This window comes from Pseudophryne corroboree, chromosome 2 (assembly GCF_028390025.1).
Source record: "Pseudophryne corroboree isolate aPseCor3 chromosome 2, aPseCor3.hap2, whole genome shotgun sequence".
Classification (NCBI taxonomy): domain Eukaryota; kingdom Metazoa; phylum Chordata; class Amphibia; order Anura; family Myobatrachidae; genus Pseudophryne; species Pseudophryne corroboree.
Window position 1 is genome coordinate 465001468 of NC_086445.1, and position 20701 is coordinate 465022168.

General features: G+C 47.6%; 1 protein-coding gene across 4 annotated transcripts in view; it reads right to left on the reverse strand.

Annotated features, from left to right (window-relative positions):
• UXS1 (UDP-glucuronate decarboxylase 1) overlaps positions 1-20701 on the reverse strand; it is a 144947-nt gene that overhangs the window by 30153 nt on the left and 94093 nt on the right. For all 4 annotated transcript variants that reach the window (XM_063953800.1, XM_063953799.1, XM_063953801.1 and 1 more), the window contains exon 11: positions 2058-2101. In XM_063953800.1, the coding sequence (XP_063809870.1) occupies positions 2058-2101 (44 nt within the window). The remainder of the gene's footprint in view (positions 1-2057; positions 2102-20701) is intronic.

Consider the following 20701-nt stretch of genomic DNA (forward strand, 5'->3'; position numbering starts at 1 on the left):
GCTGTCTCATGTCAACCACTGTTTTTTTTATATAGAGCTGACACTGTCACGTAATTTTCAACAGTACATCCACTCAGGTGTCGACCCCCTAGGGGGTGACATCACTGTTACAGACACTCTGCTCCGCCTCCACATCATTTTCCTCCTCATACATGTCGACACACACGTACCGACACCCAGCACACACACAGGGAATGCTCTGATAGAGGACAGGACCCACTTAGCCCTTTGGGGAGACAGAGGGAGAGTTTGCCAGCACACACCAGAGCGCTATATATGTATAGGGACAACCTTACAATAAGTGTCTATCCCTTATAGCTGCTTATATCTGTTATTTTGCCAAATAAGTGCCCCCCTCTCTTTTTTACCCTGTTTCTGTAGTTGCAGGATGCAGGGGAGATTCTGGGAGCCTTCCTACCAGCGGAGCTGTGTGGGAAAAATGGCGCTGTGTGCTGAGGAGATAGGCCCCGCCCCCTTCACGGCGGGCTCTTCTCCCGCTGTTTACTGGAAAACTGGCAGGGGTTAAATACATCCATATAGCCCAGGAGCTATGTGTGATGTATTTTTCGCCAACTAAGGTAAATTCATTGCTTCCCAGGACGCCCCCCCCAGCGTCCTGCACCCTCAGTGACCGGAGTGTGAAGTGTGCTGAGAGCAATGGCGCACAGCTGCAGTGCTGTGCGCTACCTTATGAAGACAGGAAAGTCTTCTGCCGCCGATTTATGGACCTCTTCTTGCTTCAGCATCTGTAAGGGGGCCGGCGGCGCGGCTCCGGGACCCATCCATGGCTGGGCCTGTGATCGTCCCTCTGGAGCTAATGTCCAGTAGCCTAAGAAACCCAATCCACTCTGCACGCAGGTGAGTTCGTTTCTCTCCCCTAAGTCCCTCGATGCAGTGAGCCTGTTGCCAGCAGGTCTCACTGAAAATAAAAAACCTATTTAAACTTTTACTCTAAGCAGCTCAGGAGAGCCACCTAGATTGCACCCTTCTCGTTCGGGCACAAAATCTAACTGAGGCTTGGAGGAGGGTCATAGGGGGAGGAGCCAGTGCACACCAGCTAGTCCTAAAGCTTTTACTTTGTGCCCAGTCTCCTGCGGAGCCGCTATTCCCCATGGTCCTTTCGGAGTCCCCAGCATCCACTAGGACGTTAGAGAAATTATGATTTGCATAATTAGAAGTGTTTGTAAAACTGTGGTCAGTTCTTTCGTGTAAAAAAAAAAAAAAAAAAAAAAAAAAAAAAAAAAAAAAAAAAGACTACTAGCAGAAATGCTTGTTTGTGTAAATGTGGAAAGTATATATACAGACTGAACACTAGAGGGCAACAGAAGCCATGCATTGCTGATAGTTCCCCATAGCAGAATATAGGATTGAAAAAAAAAAAAAAAAAAAAGAAAGGTATAACTGACAGATTTGCTTATAGTATATAAAAAAAAAAAAAGCTCTTGCCTTAGAATGTCACTTTCAATTATACCTATGGGGGGTTGACTCAATTATATGTGCTATTGTTACTCTTGCTAGTAAAGTGCAGCTATATACCACACTTCCGGTACTTCTGGATTTGTGGATTTTTTTGCAGCCTCGTAGGGCTGCATATATAAAAATCCATGCATCTGGGGCAAGATTGTGCCACAAGCGGGGTGAGGTTTGCTGCAGTTGCCAGTGTTACTACAGCACTGCTATAGCAACTCGCCCACCATGCATGGAGGATGGAGGGTGAGTTTATAGAAATGACCCCATAGTATTTGAATGCTTTAACAATTTACCATTTGCACTGTAATCTGCACTTTTGCTTTGGCGCTACATTGGTAATGCATGGAGGTATTTACGTCCGTATAGAAAAAAAACATACATGAAATCATGTTCTTTCAGAAATAGCATATAAAATTATAGTTCAACGCAAAACTGATTGTAATTAAACCTCTGTGCTAAAACTGTTGCAACAAAATGTGTAAGTCAGATAGGAGCAGGACCCTCAATGTTGTTGCCACGTATACCGTGAAAGTAGGTGCTTATGTAGTGTGGATTAAAGTTGCTGACCTGCCAATAATACAACTCACCTGACATACTGAAAGGCTCTGGTTTGAGATCCTGAACCATAGACCTATAAAGGAAAACTGTCAGTTAGGGCTTTAATTGATCACTCAGCAATCATATTTACTGAAGGCCTTACAAGTCTGTCAAGTGTTACGTATGATCAATACAAGTTTGACAGAACCACAAGAGGGAGACATTGTACAGAGAAGAAACATAAATATAGTTCATAGCCCTTTACACAAACATCCATAAAGCTATAATTCAATCAAAAGGTACTGAGCAGAATACAGTAATGTCATTAATATTTACTACATTTGTATCAAAAAGAAAATATCAGAAATCTGTTTAGAAATTTCTCTTGACAGCCGAAAAATCTTTTTTGCCCACAAATTTACAATAAAGTACAAATATTATCGCGTGAACCTATTAAGGTGGTAGTTATTTATTAGATTCCTGCATAACCACTCATTTCCGGTTAAGGTTTGTCATTAGAGAGCTAAGAAAGATCAGGTGCAGAACACCTATGTTGTGGTTTCCCAAGCCAAAATGAAACTTAGAATTTGACGGCAGATAAGAACCACTTGGCCAATCTAGACTGCTCCTTTGAAGAATGTTTCCCTCCTGTACTTTATTAAAACCCTTGGTACATTTGAAAGTTTCTATCATTTCCACAGTTTCCCTCATCTGCTCCAAACTGTACATTTTAAGATATTTTAGTCTTTCTGGGTATGTTTTGTGATGTAGGCCATGCACCATTTTAGTTACCCTTCTGTGTACAGTCTCTAATGTATTTATATCCTTCTGGAGATATGGGGCCTAAATCGGACCTGATCGCTGCTGCAAATTTGTTAGCAGTTGGGCAAAACCATGTGCACTGTGGGGGTAGGGGGGGGGGGCAGATATAACATGTGCAGAGAAAGTTAGATTTGGGTGGGGTGTGTTCAATCTGCAATCTAAATTGCAGTGTTAAAATAAAGCAGCCAGTATTTACCCTGCACAGAAACAATATAACTTACCCAAATCTGCTGCTACAATCAGGTCTGAATTAGGCCCATGGTCTCCAGAACTGGACACAGTATTCCAGATGAGGCCGTACCAATGACCTATACAGTGGTATTATTACTTCTTTTTTTTCTGCCACTGATTCCTTTTCCTATGCAACCAAGCATCTGACTAGCCTTCCTCATTGCTTTGTTGAAACCTCTGAATACATGAAAGCTTTCAGACAGAAAAAGCACCTGTCGCTTACAGTAGAAACAGCCATTTGAGTTAGCTAAAGAGAGAAAAAAAAAACCCAACAAAAACAAAAGCAGTCTGCCACTCTAGACCAGCAGTGCTCACATGAGTCTAATCTATAATTCCAGCAGTCTCCACAGAGTGCTCTAAATGTCCTGAGGAGACACCAGGATGCAGTCCCCCAGAGAGGAGTTGTGTTCATATTTCCTGGCTATGCAGCTTTAGAGCAGAGCGTGCAATGGTGCAACAGCAGAAAAGATAAAGGTGGTGGACAGAGATATTCAGTATAGGAGCAATGGGAGAGATCTGAGGCTGTCATTCAAAAGTAACAAGAGTGACAAACGATATACGAGAAAGCAAATGGATATATATTTTTTTAAATGCAGTACTCAGAAAATTGTACTTTTCTTAAAAAAACAAAAAAACAAACAAACCCAAAACTTGGGAATTTGAGTTGCGGCCACTTGTATTTGTTAGTATCTATTTACAGCTCTTGAAAAAGGGTGGTCTTCAGTTTGCCGGCTGTCGGGAACCCGGCGCCGGAATCCCGACACCCGGCATACAGACATCTTTTCTCCCTCTTGGGGGTCCATGACCCCCCCTGGAAGGAGAATAAATAGCGTGGTGCGCCACCGTGCCCGCAGTGTGGCGAGCGCAGAGAGCACGCAAGGGCTCATTTGCGCTCGCCCAGCTGTCGGTATGCCGGCGGCATACCCTACTACACCCCTTGAAAAATGTTTAGTGCGTACTGTACTCACTGTGCTAGAGACTAATTATTGGCTAAGGTCACAAAATGCTCTCCACGGTATATGGGGGTTGGTATATGTCTGACAGATCTAGTTCCTCTATGCATCTTATTTGTTCCTGCATACTATTCCTTTGCAAGAGGAGGTGAATATGATGTAATGATTATCAATAGCTATAAAACACAATTACAAGGCCTAGCAATAGGGTCACCTCTGTTAAGTGGCATACATTTCCTGCAAATGGTACAAAAAAAAACCGAAGAAAACAAAACAAAACACAAAGACAGTGATGATCTTAACTCTTGTCACAGCTATTGGTTTTGATTGGAGCAGAACATGCTCTTTAAAAAAATAAAATAAAAATCATTTAATGGAAATCCCATCACCCCAGCAGGAGTTTTAAAAATATAGGAATTTATACCTACCGGTAATTGCTTTTCTCGTAGTCCGTAGTGGGTACTGGGGAATAGTATATTACCATGGGGTATAAATCTGGTCCACTGGAGCCTGGCACTTTTTAAGAAATGAATAGTGTGTGCTGGCTCCTCCCCTCTATGCCCCTCCTAGCAGACTCAGTCTAGGAACTGTGCCCGAGGAGACAGACATACTTTGAGAGAAGGATAGAACACATAGGTCTCATTTCAGACCCTGATCGCTAGGCTGCGTTTTCGTACAGCCTGCGATCAGGTCTGAACTGCGCATGCACCGCAGCGACGGGATGGTGCGAGAAAAGCAATCGCAAGGTGACTGACAGGAAGAGGCTGTTTGTGGGTGGCAACAGACCGTTTTTAAGGAGTGTCTGGAGAAACGCAGGAGGGACCAGGCGTTTGAAGGGAGGGTTTCTGACGTCAGCTCTGGCCCCGATCATCGCACTGGAAGAGTAAGTCCTGGTCTGTGCAGAGACTGCACAAACTTCTGTTTGTGCAGCTCCCCTACACAGCGATTTGCCTTTCCCTCTGTAGGTGGCGACTATCTGATCGCAGGGATGCAAAAAACGTAGCCTAGCGATCAGGTCTGAATTAGGCCCATAAAGCGGTGAGGTAACGAACAAACACACAATAACAACAAAGATAGAGCTAACCATAACAGAGAAAAGCAAAGATAACTATAGAAGGAAAGCAACGCTAACCAAACATGAAACAGGGAAAACATTAGCAAACCAACCAAGAACGTTTACAACCAGGTAAGCAGGAAAACGAAGCACAGAGGCAGATGCCCAGTATCCACTACGGACTACGAGAAAAAGAATTCCCGGTAAGTATTAAATTCCTATTTTCTCTAACATCCTAGTGGATACTGGGGAATAGTAGATTACCATGGGGACGTCCCAAAGCTCCCAGGATGGGTGGGAGAGTGCAGAGACCCCTGCAAAACCGCCTGACCAAACTGAAGGTCATCCTTGGCCAAGGTGTCGAACCTGTAGAACTTAAACAAACGTGTTCACACCAGACTAAGTTGCTGCACGGCACAACTGTAAGGCCAAGCCGCCCAGGAAGAACTCACGGACCTTGTGAAGTGGGCCTGAACCAAACTCGGCAGCGGCAGGGCAGCCGAAGTATAGGCTTGTTGGACAGTCAATTTTAGCCAATAAGCAATGGACTGCTTGGAGGCAGGACGACCAATTTTCGTAGCATCATAAAGGACGAAAAGCAAGTCAGACTTCCTGTGACGAGCAGTCCTTTTGATGTAAATCCTCAAAGCTCTCACAACATCCAGGGACTTTGGAGCAACTGAAGTGTCAGATAAAACTGGAACCACAATTGGTTGATTTACATGAAAGGCCATTACCACTTTCTGCAAAAACTGTGGGCGAGTGCTGAGCTCCACCCTATCCTCATGAAACACCAAGTAGGGGCTCTTACTCAGACAGTCGTCGAGCCGAAGCCAAGGCCAGTAACATAACAGTCTTCCACGTTAGGTATTAAGTCAACTCTATGTAAGGGTTCAAACCAATCTGATTGGAGAAAGTTTAATACCACAATGAGGTACCACGGAGCAGTGGGAGGAACATAGGGTGGTTGAATGTTCAACACCCCCCTTAGAAGGTCTGTACTTCAGGAAGTACCGCTGGTTGTTTCTGGAAGAAGATCGAGAGAGCAGAAATTTGAACCTTGATGGAGCCTAACCAGGGTCGGACTGGCCCACAGGGGTACAGGGGAAACCACCGGTGGGCCCCACTGCCTGGGGCCCCTCCTCCTCCTCTAGTGATCAGGTTCCAGACTGTGTTTTTAAATTATACATTATACATAGACGCAGCCATCCTGAGGAAGCCTTGACAGGCAAAACGCGTTGATTGCGGAGTAATCGATCCGGCTCCAGAGACTGCACAGACGGGAACACGGAGCTACGGAAGTCTGCCGGCAGACTACAGATTCAACCACTACACCACCAACGAGGACCCCCACACAGCGGCAACTGAAATTGAGGTAGGCTAAGGGCAAATCCCATGATCTATTGCTCCCATTGCCAGCGGGGACAGTATTTACAGGACTCTAGCACCAGCATTGCCCTGCTCACAGGGACATTTGTTTTCAGTGACGAGTCATAACACTGCAGAGACTGCTTATATGCGAGAATTACAGGATACAGAGCCCATACTAAACCTCATTTCTTAGATCAAAGACTATTGAGAAATTAGGTTATTCAAAATAGCTAACACCAGTGGGGTAAAACGCCTTTGCAGTGTGCCCACAGGGATTATATATGTTTGTCTATGTGTTACATGTTTGTTCTGTGTACTGGTACTAGGGAGGAAATATAGTAATAGTATATACCCACCGCTGCACAGATTTTATTCAATTGATACAATATTTTAATGAAGATTTTTTTCATGCAAGTAAATTGTTAATTTTATTCACAATTTCTGTCTCATTGTGGACATTTTTTATAGAGCCTAATATTTATTTCCTTGCTCCAGCTAGGGATGCGCTAAACACCTTATCTATCACATTATACATCTATCACATTATACATATGTTACCTTATAATGCACAGGACTACGATGTATTCTCTAGAGTGCATTGCCAATATTTATCTGGTACATTATCTTGCACGCACTAGCAGTATTTATATATTTGTCACGGGGCCCAGCCCATGCATTCACTAATGGTTAGGCAATCCAATGTAGCTGCTGGCCACACCCTCTCTGGAGACTTACCACACCCCTAAACATGGGCCCCTCCCACTGCATTACCCAGTGGGCCCTTCATGCCCCAGTCTGACACTGAGCCTAACCATAGGTCCTTTATCCACTCCTGCTTGTAGGAACAGAAGAAAACGGCCCAGACGAAACTCCACAGGAGAACATTTTCGACCTTCACACCAAGAAACATATTTCTTCCAAATACGGTGGTAATGTTTGGAGGTAACCGCCTTACGGGCCTGAACCATAGTGGAAACCACCTTGGCGGGAAGACCCTTCCTGGTTAAAATCTCCCTCTCAACTTCCAAGCTGTCAAACGTAGTCGCTGTAAGTCTGGATAGATGAACAGTTCTTGTTGAAGAAGGTCCTTGAAACGCAGCAGTGGCCAGGGATCCTCCAATAACAATCCGGAGCAATGAGAGTTGCCTGAACACTTTCCCTTTTGAGTCGTTTCAAAACTCTTGGGATCAGAGGAATTGGAGGAAACAGGTAAACGAACTGGTAAGTTCATGGCGACGTCCGAGCATCCACCGCCACTGCCTGAAGGCCCCTCATTCTGGAGCAGTAACGACAGAGCTTCTTGTTGAGACGAGAAGCCATCAGGTCTATCTATCTGTGGACAACCCCACCGGTGAACAAGTTGTTGAAACACCTGAGGGTGGAGGCCCCATTTCCCCCGGAATGGAGGTCGTGCCTGCTTAGGAAGTCTGCTTCCCAGTTGTCCACTCCTGGAGTGTACACTGCGGAGATAGCCTTTGCGTTGGCTTCTGCCCAGAGGAGTATTCTTGACACCTTTCGCATTGCTGCCCTGCTTCTGGTTCCTCCCTGTCGGCTGATGTACGCCACTGCCGTCGCGTTGTCCGACTGTACCTGGATGGCCTGATTCCGAAGAAGGGATGAGGCCTGCATTAGAGCATTGTAAATTGCCCCGAGTTCCAGGATGTTGATCGGAAGAGCAGATTCCTGAAAGGACCAAGTCCCTTGGAACTGCGCTCCTTGAGTCACAGCCCCTCAACCCCGGGGGAACTTGTAGCCACCACAGCAGGGAAATCCGTGCTTTCGGGGATAGGGTTATATGCTGATGCAGGTGCGATCCCGACCATTTGTCCTACAAATCCAGTTGAAACGGTCGCACATTGAACCTGCCATACTGTATTGCCTCGTAGGAGGCCACCATCTTGCCCAGCAAGTGGATGCAAAAGGTGACTTGAGACCCTGCGAGGCTTCAGCACCGACCGGACCACAGACTGAATTAGTGGAGGCCTTGTTCGTAAGAAGGTAAACCTTCTGAGACACCGTATCCAGGATCATCCCCAGGAACTGAATTCTCCGAGACGATTCCAAGTGAGATTTCTGGAAATTGAGTATCCATCCGTGATCCGTAAGCACACAGGTAGTCAAGTTGATACTGTGCAGTAGCTGTTCTTTGGACTGGACTGCCTTTATGAGGAGAACGTCCAGGTACGGAATTATTTGGACAACCCTCATGCGCAGTTGTAGCATCATTTCCGCCGTGACCTTTGTGAACACCCTTGGGGCTGTGGAGAGACCAAAGGGTAAGGCCTGAAACTGGTAATGCTGTTCCGGAATCGCAAACCTGATGTACGCTTGATGAGGGGGCCAAATTGGGATATGTAGGTATGCATCCTTCATATCCAGGGACACCAGAAACTCCCCCTCCTCCAGATTCGCTGTCACTGCTCTTAGAGATTCCATCTTGAATTTGAACACCTGAAGATATGGGTTCAGGGATTTGAGGTTCAAGATCGGTCTTACCGAGCTGTCCGGTTTTGGAACCACAAAGAGACTCAAGTAAAATTCCTTTGTGTGCAGCTGAGGAGGCACTACAACAGTAACTCCTGCAGCTTTTGCACTGCCTGCTGTAAGGAAACTCTGGCTTCCTGTGAAGCTGGTAAGCTTGACCTGAAGAATCTCAGAGGAGGGAGTTCTTGGAATTCCAGCCGGCATCCTTGGGATATGAGGTCCCTCACCCAAGGATCCCAGCAGGACTCTGCCCATATGTGGGAGAAGTGTTGAAGGCGAGCACCTACCTGAAAAAGTCGCGCCTTGCTGCTGGGGCCAACTGTCACGCAGAGGGCTTCGTGGAAGAGGATCCTTAGGCCTGGTCTGCAGGTCCAGCAGCTGCTGGTTTATGGGACTTACCACGAGTTCCTCTAGCAGCATTGTAGGCACCTCTGGCTTTGCCTCTGAATCTGGCCACCCGAAAGGACTGCAGGGAAAGTCCACGGTAGGGACGCCTGGCAGGTGGTGGGGCAGGAGGCAGATATGTAGATTTACCTACAGTTGCCCGAGATATCCACTTGTTCAGTACTTCACCAAACAAGGCATCAACTGTAAAAGGAAGGTTTTCAACACCTTTTTTAGAATCAGCATCCGCTGACCTTTGATGTAGCAACAGGGCTCTGCGAGACGATACCGCCATAGCAGTGGTACGGCCGTTAATGATACTAAGTTCCTTAACAGCCTCACTCAAAGTTTGCAGCATCTTGGATGTGTTGCAGTAATGTAACAACATAGGCGTGCGCAGCTAATTTTATTAGGGGGTGCACCGCTGGAGGGGCGTGTCTAGCACTATTTTACATTCTCTCACTAAAATCACATTGCTTAATCTAATTTCTCCGTAGTTCCTAATAATACAAGTAGATATAATAAACCCCAGAGAAATAAAATGATTGTTTGCTACGGCATAACCTCTAGTCCTAGCTGTCACTGCACCCTATCGCTGCTTACACTTCCCCAACATATCCCTGACCCTGCGGCGGAACTAGAGAGTGGAGGGCCTAGGTGCCTATGCACTCCCCCCTCCACACACACACACACACGCACGCGCACACACACGCGCGCATCCCACCCGTAGCACCCTCCCACCCCTCAGCATCTATACCCTGATTTTGAAAGGGCCATTCTGATAAGTATGGGAGATTTAGGGGGCCGTACATTTGAGTTTTAATCTACAGTAACCTAATAAAGCTAATTTAGCTAAAAAGGGCTTTAAAATTTGTGTATTTATACATGTCTGTGAATTTTTGTAAGTATTCAGGACAATAAATATTGTTTTATTTGTATAAAGAGAAGCCTTCTATCAATTTTATCAACAAGCAGATATATACTGTACCTACAATATTTTGTGCATTCTCCCCCCCCCCCCCCGTTTATATTGTGTTTTGACTGGCCCCCAGTCAAGCAACAGCCATCTGACAAGTTGCAGTCTAAGGGCTATGTCACACACCCCGGTTTTAAGCGGCACAGCAAACTCCCAGACGGTTGTTTGCAATGCCGGGATTGTAGTCAATACTTATGCCAGATGACTTCTTTCACACGGCACGGATGCGGCATGGTCGCCGTGTAGCAGCCGGATCTATCCACTGAATAGGACGGCTGCTGGGCCGTGCCATCCCTGGAGTGTGTGTGTGTGAACGTGTTCTTTCACACACACCGGGTTCTTGTGTTGCTGCTACTACGCATGCGCACAGTATTAAACAAGGCACAAAACCGTTGTGTGTGTAAGGACCTGCCAGACGGTAAAAACCTGGACAAAATTTGTCTTGCTTTTTGCCATCCGACAGTGTGTGAAATAGCCTTACTTGTCACTATACAACAGTGTGTAGTATGGTATGCCGGCGGTCGGGCTCCCGGCGACCAGCATACCGGCACCGGGAGCCTGACCGCCGGCATACCGACAGCGTGGCGAGCGCAAATGAGTCCTTGCTCACGCGTGCCACGCTATTTTATTCTCCCTCCAGGGGGGTCGTGGACCCCCACGAGGGAGAATAAGTGTCGGTATGCCGGCTGTCGGTATACTGTGCGCCGGGATCCCGACAGCCGGCATACTGAAGCCCACCCATACAACAATGTTATATTTGAAGATAAGTATAGTCTATGCCACAAGGAATAGATGATACTAGTGAGCAATAACTGTCTGCTCTTGATTTCTGCATTGTATCTCCCCCCATGTCTATTATTATGTCCCCTCTGTGTCCATTACTACTATGCGCCCCCCTCTGTCCATTATTATGTGTTCTCCCTCTTTCCTTTATTATGTCTCCCTCTGTGCCCATTAGAATACCTCTCCCACTGTGTATATTATTAGTGTCCTCCCCTGCCCATTATTATGCCTCCCCTCTGTGCCCATTATTACACTTCTTCCACTGTGTCTATTATTAGTGTCCCCCCCCGCCCATTATTATGCCTCCCCTATGTGTTCATCATTAGTCCCCATGTCCATTATTATGTGCCCCCCCCGGTGTTATTTACTATGTATCCCCCTTCTGTCCATTATTAGCCCCCCATATCCATTATTATATGCCCCCCCGTGTCATTTACTATGTGTCCCCCTCTGTCCAGTATTATTCCCCCCCCCCCCCCCCCCCCTTTTGTGTCCATTAACAAGTTCTCCCACAGACATGCCACTGTATTGGTTACGGTATTCCTCCCCTCCCCTTAAGTTCTCTTACTGTACTCAGACTCTGTGGCGGCTCCTCCTCCAGGCAGCGCTCCATTAGTCAAGAGGATCCAGTGCAAGTGGCGCATCCCATCAGTGGCACCCACGCAGAGCCCTACACGGCGGCACATATGTGATGCCATTGCGGCGTGACAACACACGGAACGGACAAGAAGGGAGGGACGGGACAGAGATCAGCAGGTGGGAGGGATCGCCGGTGCTGCTGCCTGTCATGAAGTTTGACAGGCACAGCGCCGCAGCACTGCGGCAGACAGTAGCCAGGTTAGCAAAGCGGTGAGAGCGCCTTCCAGCTTTGCATACCCCTGCAGAGAGGGATGCGCCGGGCCTGCCTACAGCCTGGGCTCTGATCACAGCTCGGCTATCATCGTGCTGCAGCATGCGCGGCGTGTGGGGGGTGCCGGACATTAGGGGGTGCCTGTGCGCACCAGGCACCCCACGTGCGCACGCCTATGTGTAACAAACTCCTCTTGAGGTAGTGCAAGCAACCCTTTCAGAATATCATCAGACCATTTTACCATGGCTCTAGAAATCCAGCCGCATACTATGGTAGGACGTTGGGCTACACCTGCAATATAACTGATTTAAGAGTAGTTTCAATTTTGCGATCAGCTGGGTATCTAAGGGAAACAGCCCCTGGTACAGGTAAAACAATCTTATGTGACAGCCTGGACACAGAAGTATCCACTGTTGGCGGAGTTTCCCAGACTTTCCAATCCTCTGTAGGGAAAGAGAATGAATTTAATACCCGTTTAGGGGTAATACATTTCTTGTCAGGATTTATCCATGCTGCCTTAGCCAGGGAATCTAATTCCTTAGAAACTGGGAAGGTAGCAGAGGACTTTGGTTTCATATTAAATAAGATTTTAAACCTACCGGTAAATAATTTTCTCCTAGTCCGTAGAGGATGCTGGGGACTCCGTAAGGACCATGGGGTATAGACGGGCTCCGCAGGAGACATGGGCACTATAAAGAACTTTAGAATGGGTGTGCACTGGCTCCTCCCTCTATGCCCCTCCTCCAGACCTCAGTTAGAGAAACTGTGCCCAGAGGAGATGGACAATACTAGGAAAGGATTTTCTTAATCTAAGGCAGGGGTGGGGAACCTCCGGCCCGCGGGCCGTATAAGGCCCGCGAAGCCGTTTGGTCCGGCCCACCCGCTCCTCTCAGTGAGACACGCCACCGCACAGTCCAGCGGCAGTGTGTCTCAGCTGTCACCACACGGAGGAGAGCGCGGCTATTGTCGGGCGGCAGCGGCGTGTAGGACTTGAAACCAGCCGCCGGTTCGTGAGCCAATCAGAGCTCGCGGGCCGGCAGCCAATCAGAGCTCGCGGGCCGGCAGCCAATCAGGAGCCGCGGCTGCCGGTCCGCGAGCTCTGATTGGCTCACGAACCAGCGGCTGGTTTCAAGTCTTACACGCCGCCGCCCAACATAGCCGCGCTCTCCTCCGTGTACCCGCCGAAAGTATACCTGGCACTGTGGGGACATCTGTATACCTGGCACTGTGGGGGCATCTGTATACCTGGCACTGTGAGGGGCATCTGTATACCTGGCACTGTGAGGGCATCTGTATACCTGGCACTGTGGGGGCATCTGTATACCTGGCAGTGTGAGGGGCATTTGTATGCCTGGCACTGTGAGGGGCATTTGTATGCCTGGCACTGTGAGGGGCATTTGTATACCTGGCACTGTGGGGGCATCTGTATACCTGGCACTGAGGGGCATTTGTATACCTGGCACTGTGGGGGGCATTTGTATACCTGGCACTGTGGGGGCAATTGTGGATCTGGCACTGCACTATTGGGGGCATATGTGTATCACGTCCCATTTTAACTGGCCACACCCATTTTTTTGGCACGCGCGGGGGCAGACTTGTACGGCCCCCGAAGGATTTTATAAATATCCAAATGGCCCTCGGTAGAAAAGTTTCCCCACCCCTGATCTAAGGGCAAGATTCATACCAGCCCACACCATCCACACCGTATAACCTGGAATATACGCAACCAGTTAACAGTATGAACAAAACAGTATCAGCTAAAGACTGATCTCAACTCTAACAAAACCCTTATGTAAGCAACAACTATATACAAGCCTTGCAGATTTTGTCCGCACTGGGACGGGCGCCCAGCATCCTCTACGGACTAGGAGAAAAAGATTTACCGGTAGGTTTAAAATCTTATTTTCTCTTACGTACTAGAGGATGCTGGGGACTCCGTAAGGACCATGGGGTTTATACCAAAGCTCCAGACCGGGCGGGAGAGTGCGGACGACTCTGCAGCACCGACTGACCAAACGCAAGGTCCTCATCAGACAGGGTATCAAACTTATAGAACTCTGCAAAAGTGTTTGAACCTGACCAGGTAGCAGCTCGGCAAAGCTGTAAAGCCGAGACGCCTCGGGCAGCCGCCCAAGAAGAGGCCACCTTCCTAGTGGAATGGGCCTTTACCGAATTTGTTAACGGCAATCCTGCCGTAGAATGAGCCTGCTGAATCGTGTTACAGATCCAGCGAGCAATAGTCTGCTTCGAAGCAGGAGCACCAACTTTGTTGGCTGCATACAGGACAAACAGTGCTTCTGTTTTCCTAACCCGAGCCGTCCTGGCTACATAGATTTTTAAGGCCCTGACTACATCCAGGGACTTGGAATCCTCCAAGTCACCCGTAGCCACAGGCACCGCAATAGGTTGGTTAATATGAAATGAAGAAACCACCTTAGGCAAAAACTGAGGACGAGTCCTCAACTCTGCTCTATCCACATGGAAGGTCAAATAGGGTCTCTTGTGAGACAAGGCCGCCAATTCGGACACCCGCCTTGCAGATGCCAAGGCCAACAACATGACCACCTTCCAAGTGAGAAATTTCAATTCAACCGTTTGAAGAGGTTCAAACCAGTGAGACTTCAGGAACCGTAACACCACGTTAAAGTCACAAGGTGCCACTGGGGGCACAAAAGGAGGCTGGATGTGCAGCACTATCTTTACAAAAGTCTGGACTTCTGGGAGAGAAGCCAATTCCTTCGGAAAGAAAATAGACAGGGCCAAAATCTGTACCTTAATGGAGCCTCATTTTAGGCCCATATCCACTCCAGTCTGTAGAAAGTGGAGAAAACGGCCCAGATGGAAATCTTCCGTAGGAGCATTCTTGGCTTCACACCAAGAAACATATTTCCTCCAGACACAGTGATAATGTTCTGCCGTCACCTCCTTCCTAGCCTTTATCAGAGTAGGGATGACTTCCTCCGGAATACCTTTCCCAGCTAGGATTCGGTGTTCAACCGCCATGCCGTCAAACGTAACCACGGTAAGTCTTGGAACACGCAGGGCCCCTGTTGTAACAGGTCCTCCCTGAGAGGAAGAGGCCACGGATCTTCTGTGAGCATCTCCTGAAAATCTGAATACCAGGCCTTCGAGGCCAATCTGGAACAATGAGTATTGTTTTCACTCTTTTTTGTCTTACGATTCTCAATATTGTTGAGATGAGAGGAAGAGGGGGGAACACATAGACCGACTGAAACACCCAAAGTGTCACCAGGGCGTCCACCGCTACTGCCTGAGGGTCCCTTGACCTGGCACAATACCTCCGAAGCTTCTTGTTGAGGGGTGACGCCATCATGTCTATGTGAGGAATTCCCCCAAAGACTTGTTATCTCTGTAAAAACTTATTGATGAAGTCCCCACTCTCCTGAATGGAGATCGTGTCTGCTGAGGAAGTCTGCTTGCCAGTTGTCCACTCCCGGAATGAAGACCACTGACAGAGCGCTTACGTGATTTTCCGCCGAGCGAAGGATCCTGGTGGTTTCCGCCATTGCCACTCTGCTCCTTGTCCCGCCTTGGCGGTTTACATGAGCCACGGCTGTGACGTTGTCTGATTGAATCAGAATCTGTGGGTCGCGAAGAAGATTCTCCGCTTGTCGTAGGCCGCTGTATATGGCCCTCAATTCCAGTACGTTGATGTGTAGACAAGCCTACTGGCTTGACCATAGCCCCTGAAAATTTCTTCCTTGTGTGACTACTCCCCATCCTCGGAGGCTCGCGTTCGTGGTCACCAGAACCCAGTCTTGAATGCCGAACCTGCGACCCTCTAGAAGGTGAGCACTTTGCAGCCACCACAGGAGAGACACCCTGGCCCGGGGGGGCAGGCTTATCTTCTGATGTATTAGTAGATAGGACCCGGACCACTTGTCTAGGATGTCCCTCTGAAACGTCCTTGCATGAAATCTGCCGAAGGGGATGGCCTCGTAGGCTGCCACCATTTTCCCCAGAACTCGAGTGCATTGATGAACAGACACTCTTTTTGGTTTTAGCAAGTCTCTGACCATGTTCTGGAGGTCCTGGGCTTTTTCCATCGAGAGAAAAACCCTCTTCTGTTCCGTGTCCAGAATCATGCCTAGGAATGATAGTCGAGTCGTTGGAATCAATTGTGACTTTGGCAGATTGAGAATCCAACCGTGTTGTTGTAGCACTCTCAGGGAGAGCGACACGCTCTTCTGCAATTGATCTCTCGATCTTGCTTTTATCAGGAGATCGTCCAAGTATGGGATAATTGTGACTCCCTGCCTGCGCAGGAGCACCATCATCTCCGCCATCACCTTGGTGAAAATCCTCAGGGCCGTGGAAAGCCCAAACGGCAACGTCTGAAACTGGTAATGACAGCCCTGTACAGCGAATCTCAGGTACGCCTGATGAGGAGGATATATGGGGACATGAAGGTATGCATCCTTTATGTCGAGTGACACCATAAAATCCCCCCCTTCCAGACTGGAGATCACAGCCCGGAGCGATTCCATCTTGAATTTGAACTTTTTCAAGTACAGGTTTAGGGATTTTAGATTTAAAATGGGTCTGACCGAGCCATCCGGCTTCGGGACCACGAACAGGGTCAAATAGTACCCTTTACCCTTTTGGACTAGGGGAACCTTGACAATCACTTGCTGTTGACACAGCTTTTGAATTGCAGCTAACACTACTTCCCTCTCTGGGGAAGAAGCTGGCAAGGCAGACTTGAAAAATCGGCGAGAGGGCACCTCTTCGAATTCCAGTTTGTAGCCTTGGGATACAATATCCATCGCCCAAGGATCCACGTCTGACAGAACCCAGACCTGGCTGAAGAGTCGAAGACGTGCCCCCACCGGTGCGGATTCCCTCAGTGGAGCCCCAGCGTCATGCGGTGGATTTAGTAGAAGCCGGGGAGGACTTCTGCTCCTGGGAACTAGCAGAAGCAGGTGTTCTCTTCCCTCTATCCTTACCTCTGGGGAGGAAGGATGAGCCCCGACCTCTTCTGGACTTATGCGACCTAAAGGACTGCATCTGATATTGTGGAGTTTTCTTTTGCTGTGGGGAAACAAAAGGCAAAAAAGTAGATTTATCCGCGGTAGCTGTGGCAACCAGGTCCGCGAGACCTTCCCCAAATAAAAACTTCACCTTTGTATGGTAAAACCTCCATATGCTTCTTTGAATCGGCATCACCCGTCCATTGGCGGGTCCTCAGGGCTCGCCTAGCAGAAATTGCCATGGCGTTGGCTCTCGAACCTAGCAGCCCAACGTCTCTTTGAGCATCTCTCATATATAAGACTGCGTCTTTAATGTGACCTAAGGTCAATAAAATGGTATCCCTGTCTAGGGTATCAAGGTCAGCTGACAAGGTATCTGTCCAAGCTGCAACTGCGCTACATACCCATGCCGATGCTATTGCCGGTCTGAGTAAAGCACCCGTATGCGTATAAATAGATTTTAAGGTAGTTTCCTGTCTGCGATCAGCAGGATCCTTGAGGGCTGCCGTGTCTGGAGACGGTAGCGCCACCTTCTTGGACAGGCGCGTTAAAGCCTTGTCCACCCTGGGTGAGGATTCCCAGCGTACCCTGTCCTGTGCTGGGAAAGGATATGCCATAAGAATCCTCTTGGGAATCTGCAGTTTTTTGTCTGGAGTTTCCCAAGCTTTTTCAAATAACTCATTCAGCTCATGAGACGGGGGAAAGGTTACCTCAGGTTTCTTTTCCTTATACATGCGCACCCTCGTGTCAGGGACAGAGGGGTCATCTGTGATATGCAATACATCTTTTATTGCAATAATCATATAATGAATACTTTTGGCCACCCTTGGGTGTAACCTCGCATCATCGTAGTCGACACTGGAGTCAGAATCCGTGTCGGTATCAGTGTCTGCTATTTGGGATAGGGGACGCTTTTGAGACCCTGAAGGGCCCTGTGACACAGTCCAATCCGTGGATTGACTCCCTGCTTTTTCCCTGGACTCTGCTTTGTCCATTCTCTTATGTAATAAGTTCACATTTGCATTTAAAACATTCCACATGTCCACCCAATCATGAGACGAAGACACACAATAATCTGCTCCACCTCCTCCTTAGATGAGCCTTCCGCTTCAGACATGCCGACACACGCGTACCGACACCCCCACACACACAGGGATATATCTATAAAGAGACAGTTCCCCAACAAGGCCCTTAGGAGAGACAGAGAGAGAGTATGCCAGCACACACCCAGTGCCAACTGACACTGGAAACAGAATTCCCAGATAATAGCGCTTTTATATATAATAAATCGTGTAACACACTCACTGCGCCTAACAAGTGCCCCCCCCCCCCCCTCTTTTCAGCCCTGTGTCACCGTGTTCAGCAGGGGAGAGTCCGGGGAGCCAGCTTCTCTGCAGTGCTCTGTGGAGAAAATGGCGCTGGTTAGTGCTGAGGGACAAAGCTCCGCCCCCTCCAGCGGCGGGCTTCGGTCCCGCTCAATTTTTGTAAAACTGGCAGGGGATTTTTACACTTACTGCCTCAGCAGCCTATATCCATATTGCCAGACTTAAAGGTTGATATTGCTGCCCAGGGCGCCCCCCCTGCGCCCTGCACCCATCAGTGCTTGGTAGTGTGTGTAATGTGTGGGAGCAATGGCGCGCAGCGTTACCGCTGCGCGCTTACCTCAGAGAAGATCTGAAGTCTTCTGCCGCCTTAGAAGTCTTCTTTTCTTCTTATACTCACCCGGCTTCAATCTTCCGGCTCCTTGGCTCTGGGACGAACGGTGGGGGGGGGAGACCTGCGTTCCGACTCCCTCTGGAGCTAATGGTGTCCAGTAGCCTAAGAAGCAGAGCCTATCACTTAAGTAGGTCTGCTTCTCTCTCCTCAGTCCCACGATGCAGGGAGCCTGTTGCCAGCAGTGCTCCCTGAAAATAAAAAACCTAACAAAATTATTTTTCAGAGAAACTCAGGAGAGCTCCCCTGTAGTGCACCCAATCTCCTCTGGGCACAGGATCTGACTGAGGTCTGGAGGAGGAGCATAGAGGGAGGAGCCAGTGCCCACCCATTCTAAAGTTCTTTATAGTGCCCATGTCTCCTGCGGAGCCCGTCTATACCCCATGGTCCTTACGGAGTCCCCAGCATCCTCTAGGACATAAGAGAAAAAAACAGTTCCTCTGTCCGTCCTTCCTCCGTATCAGGGATATTGAGTACCTCTCTAATGGCATAAATGAGGGCCTCAACACCTGGGGACAGGGAATTATCCTCGTCCACCTCAGCCTCTCCTTCCTCAAACTCTGGTATTTCATAATCAGAGTGCAATAATTGTGGGAGAGTGCATTTGTTAGAGACCAACAGGGGGGGCTGTGGAGCCTGCCTGTGGTCTGCAGCAGCAACCATAAACGGGTCTATAGTTTGTTTCAGGGTCTGTCTTTCATGCTTAGCCGTAGCTAACTCAATTAATATTTGAAATTGTAGTCTTAAATGATTCCATTCACTCAACTTCCTGCACATTACTAACTTGTGAAGGAATGGAGCATTGGGTACACATAAGAGACACCTGTGAGGAAGGTGTAAACCTAACTTTGCATAAAGTACACACAGACTTATTTGCAGACATGCTTGAGTAGAAAGTATACAGTTTAGTATGAAAAACAGAGACCACTAAGATAATAGAAAACTATCAAGGTAGCACAATGACCTTGGTGAATTTATTCACAACACATTTATTTACATGTATTCCACTTACAAACACAATGTCTAAAAAAAATAAAATATATATATATATATATATATATATATATATATATATATATATATATAAAAATATAAAAAAGGGCTGAGGTCAGCGATTCCTGCAAAAGACCCCCTATGACACGCTTGATTATTTCCATTATCTGGTATGCTTAATACCTATTGAAATACGAAACATCCACGGAATTGAACAAGTCAATACTGCACTATGAGAAGTGTACTTTATGCTTGTTGATTTTAGATACCATTGTGTTGCCAACAACAAACTGAAGGACAAAGACCCCTTATGATATGCTTGATCATTTCAACTGTGTGGTACGCATAATACCTATTGAGGTGCTAAATAATCTTTAAATTTAAATTAATACTGCACAATGAGGGGTGTATTTTATGTTTGCTGATTGTAGATCCTTTGTGCTGTGAACAACAGATTAAAGGACCAAGCCACAGTGTTTGATGTGTACGATTTAAATTCATCTTCTGGTACGCAGATTACCTATATAAGTGTTACTTAGTCACTGAACCAAATAAGAAATTACTGCACCATCAGGCGCTTGTCTTTTTCTCTTTTTCTCTAGATTTTATTGCTACTAAACCTAGTGGCACCCTGAAAGACTGAGCAGCCGTCCACAGGTCCACCTGTGGGAATATTGTGCATTTTGGACATTTCAAGGAACTTTCCATTTCTACGTACTGTATTGAGTGTGGAGGGAGGTAGCGCACCGACCATATTTTACATACCCTAGCAGAATCTGTGATTTTCTGGCCATTTCTCAGAGAATATGAATGATAACTCACAAACTTTTATTTCACTCATGGTTAGTGGTTGGGTGAAGCCATTTATTGTCAAACAACTGTGTTTACTCTTTTTAAATCATAATGACAACAGAAACTACCCAAATGACCCTGATCAAAAGTTTACATACCCTGGGGGGCGTGGCCTGGATCTGGCTCTGTGTGGACGTGCACTATTAGAGCTCCTGTTGCCAGAGGCCTGTTTTATATTAAATAATTGGCCCCTGCGGCTTATCGTACCCTGCGCTGTCCCACCCGTGGCCCTGCTTG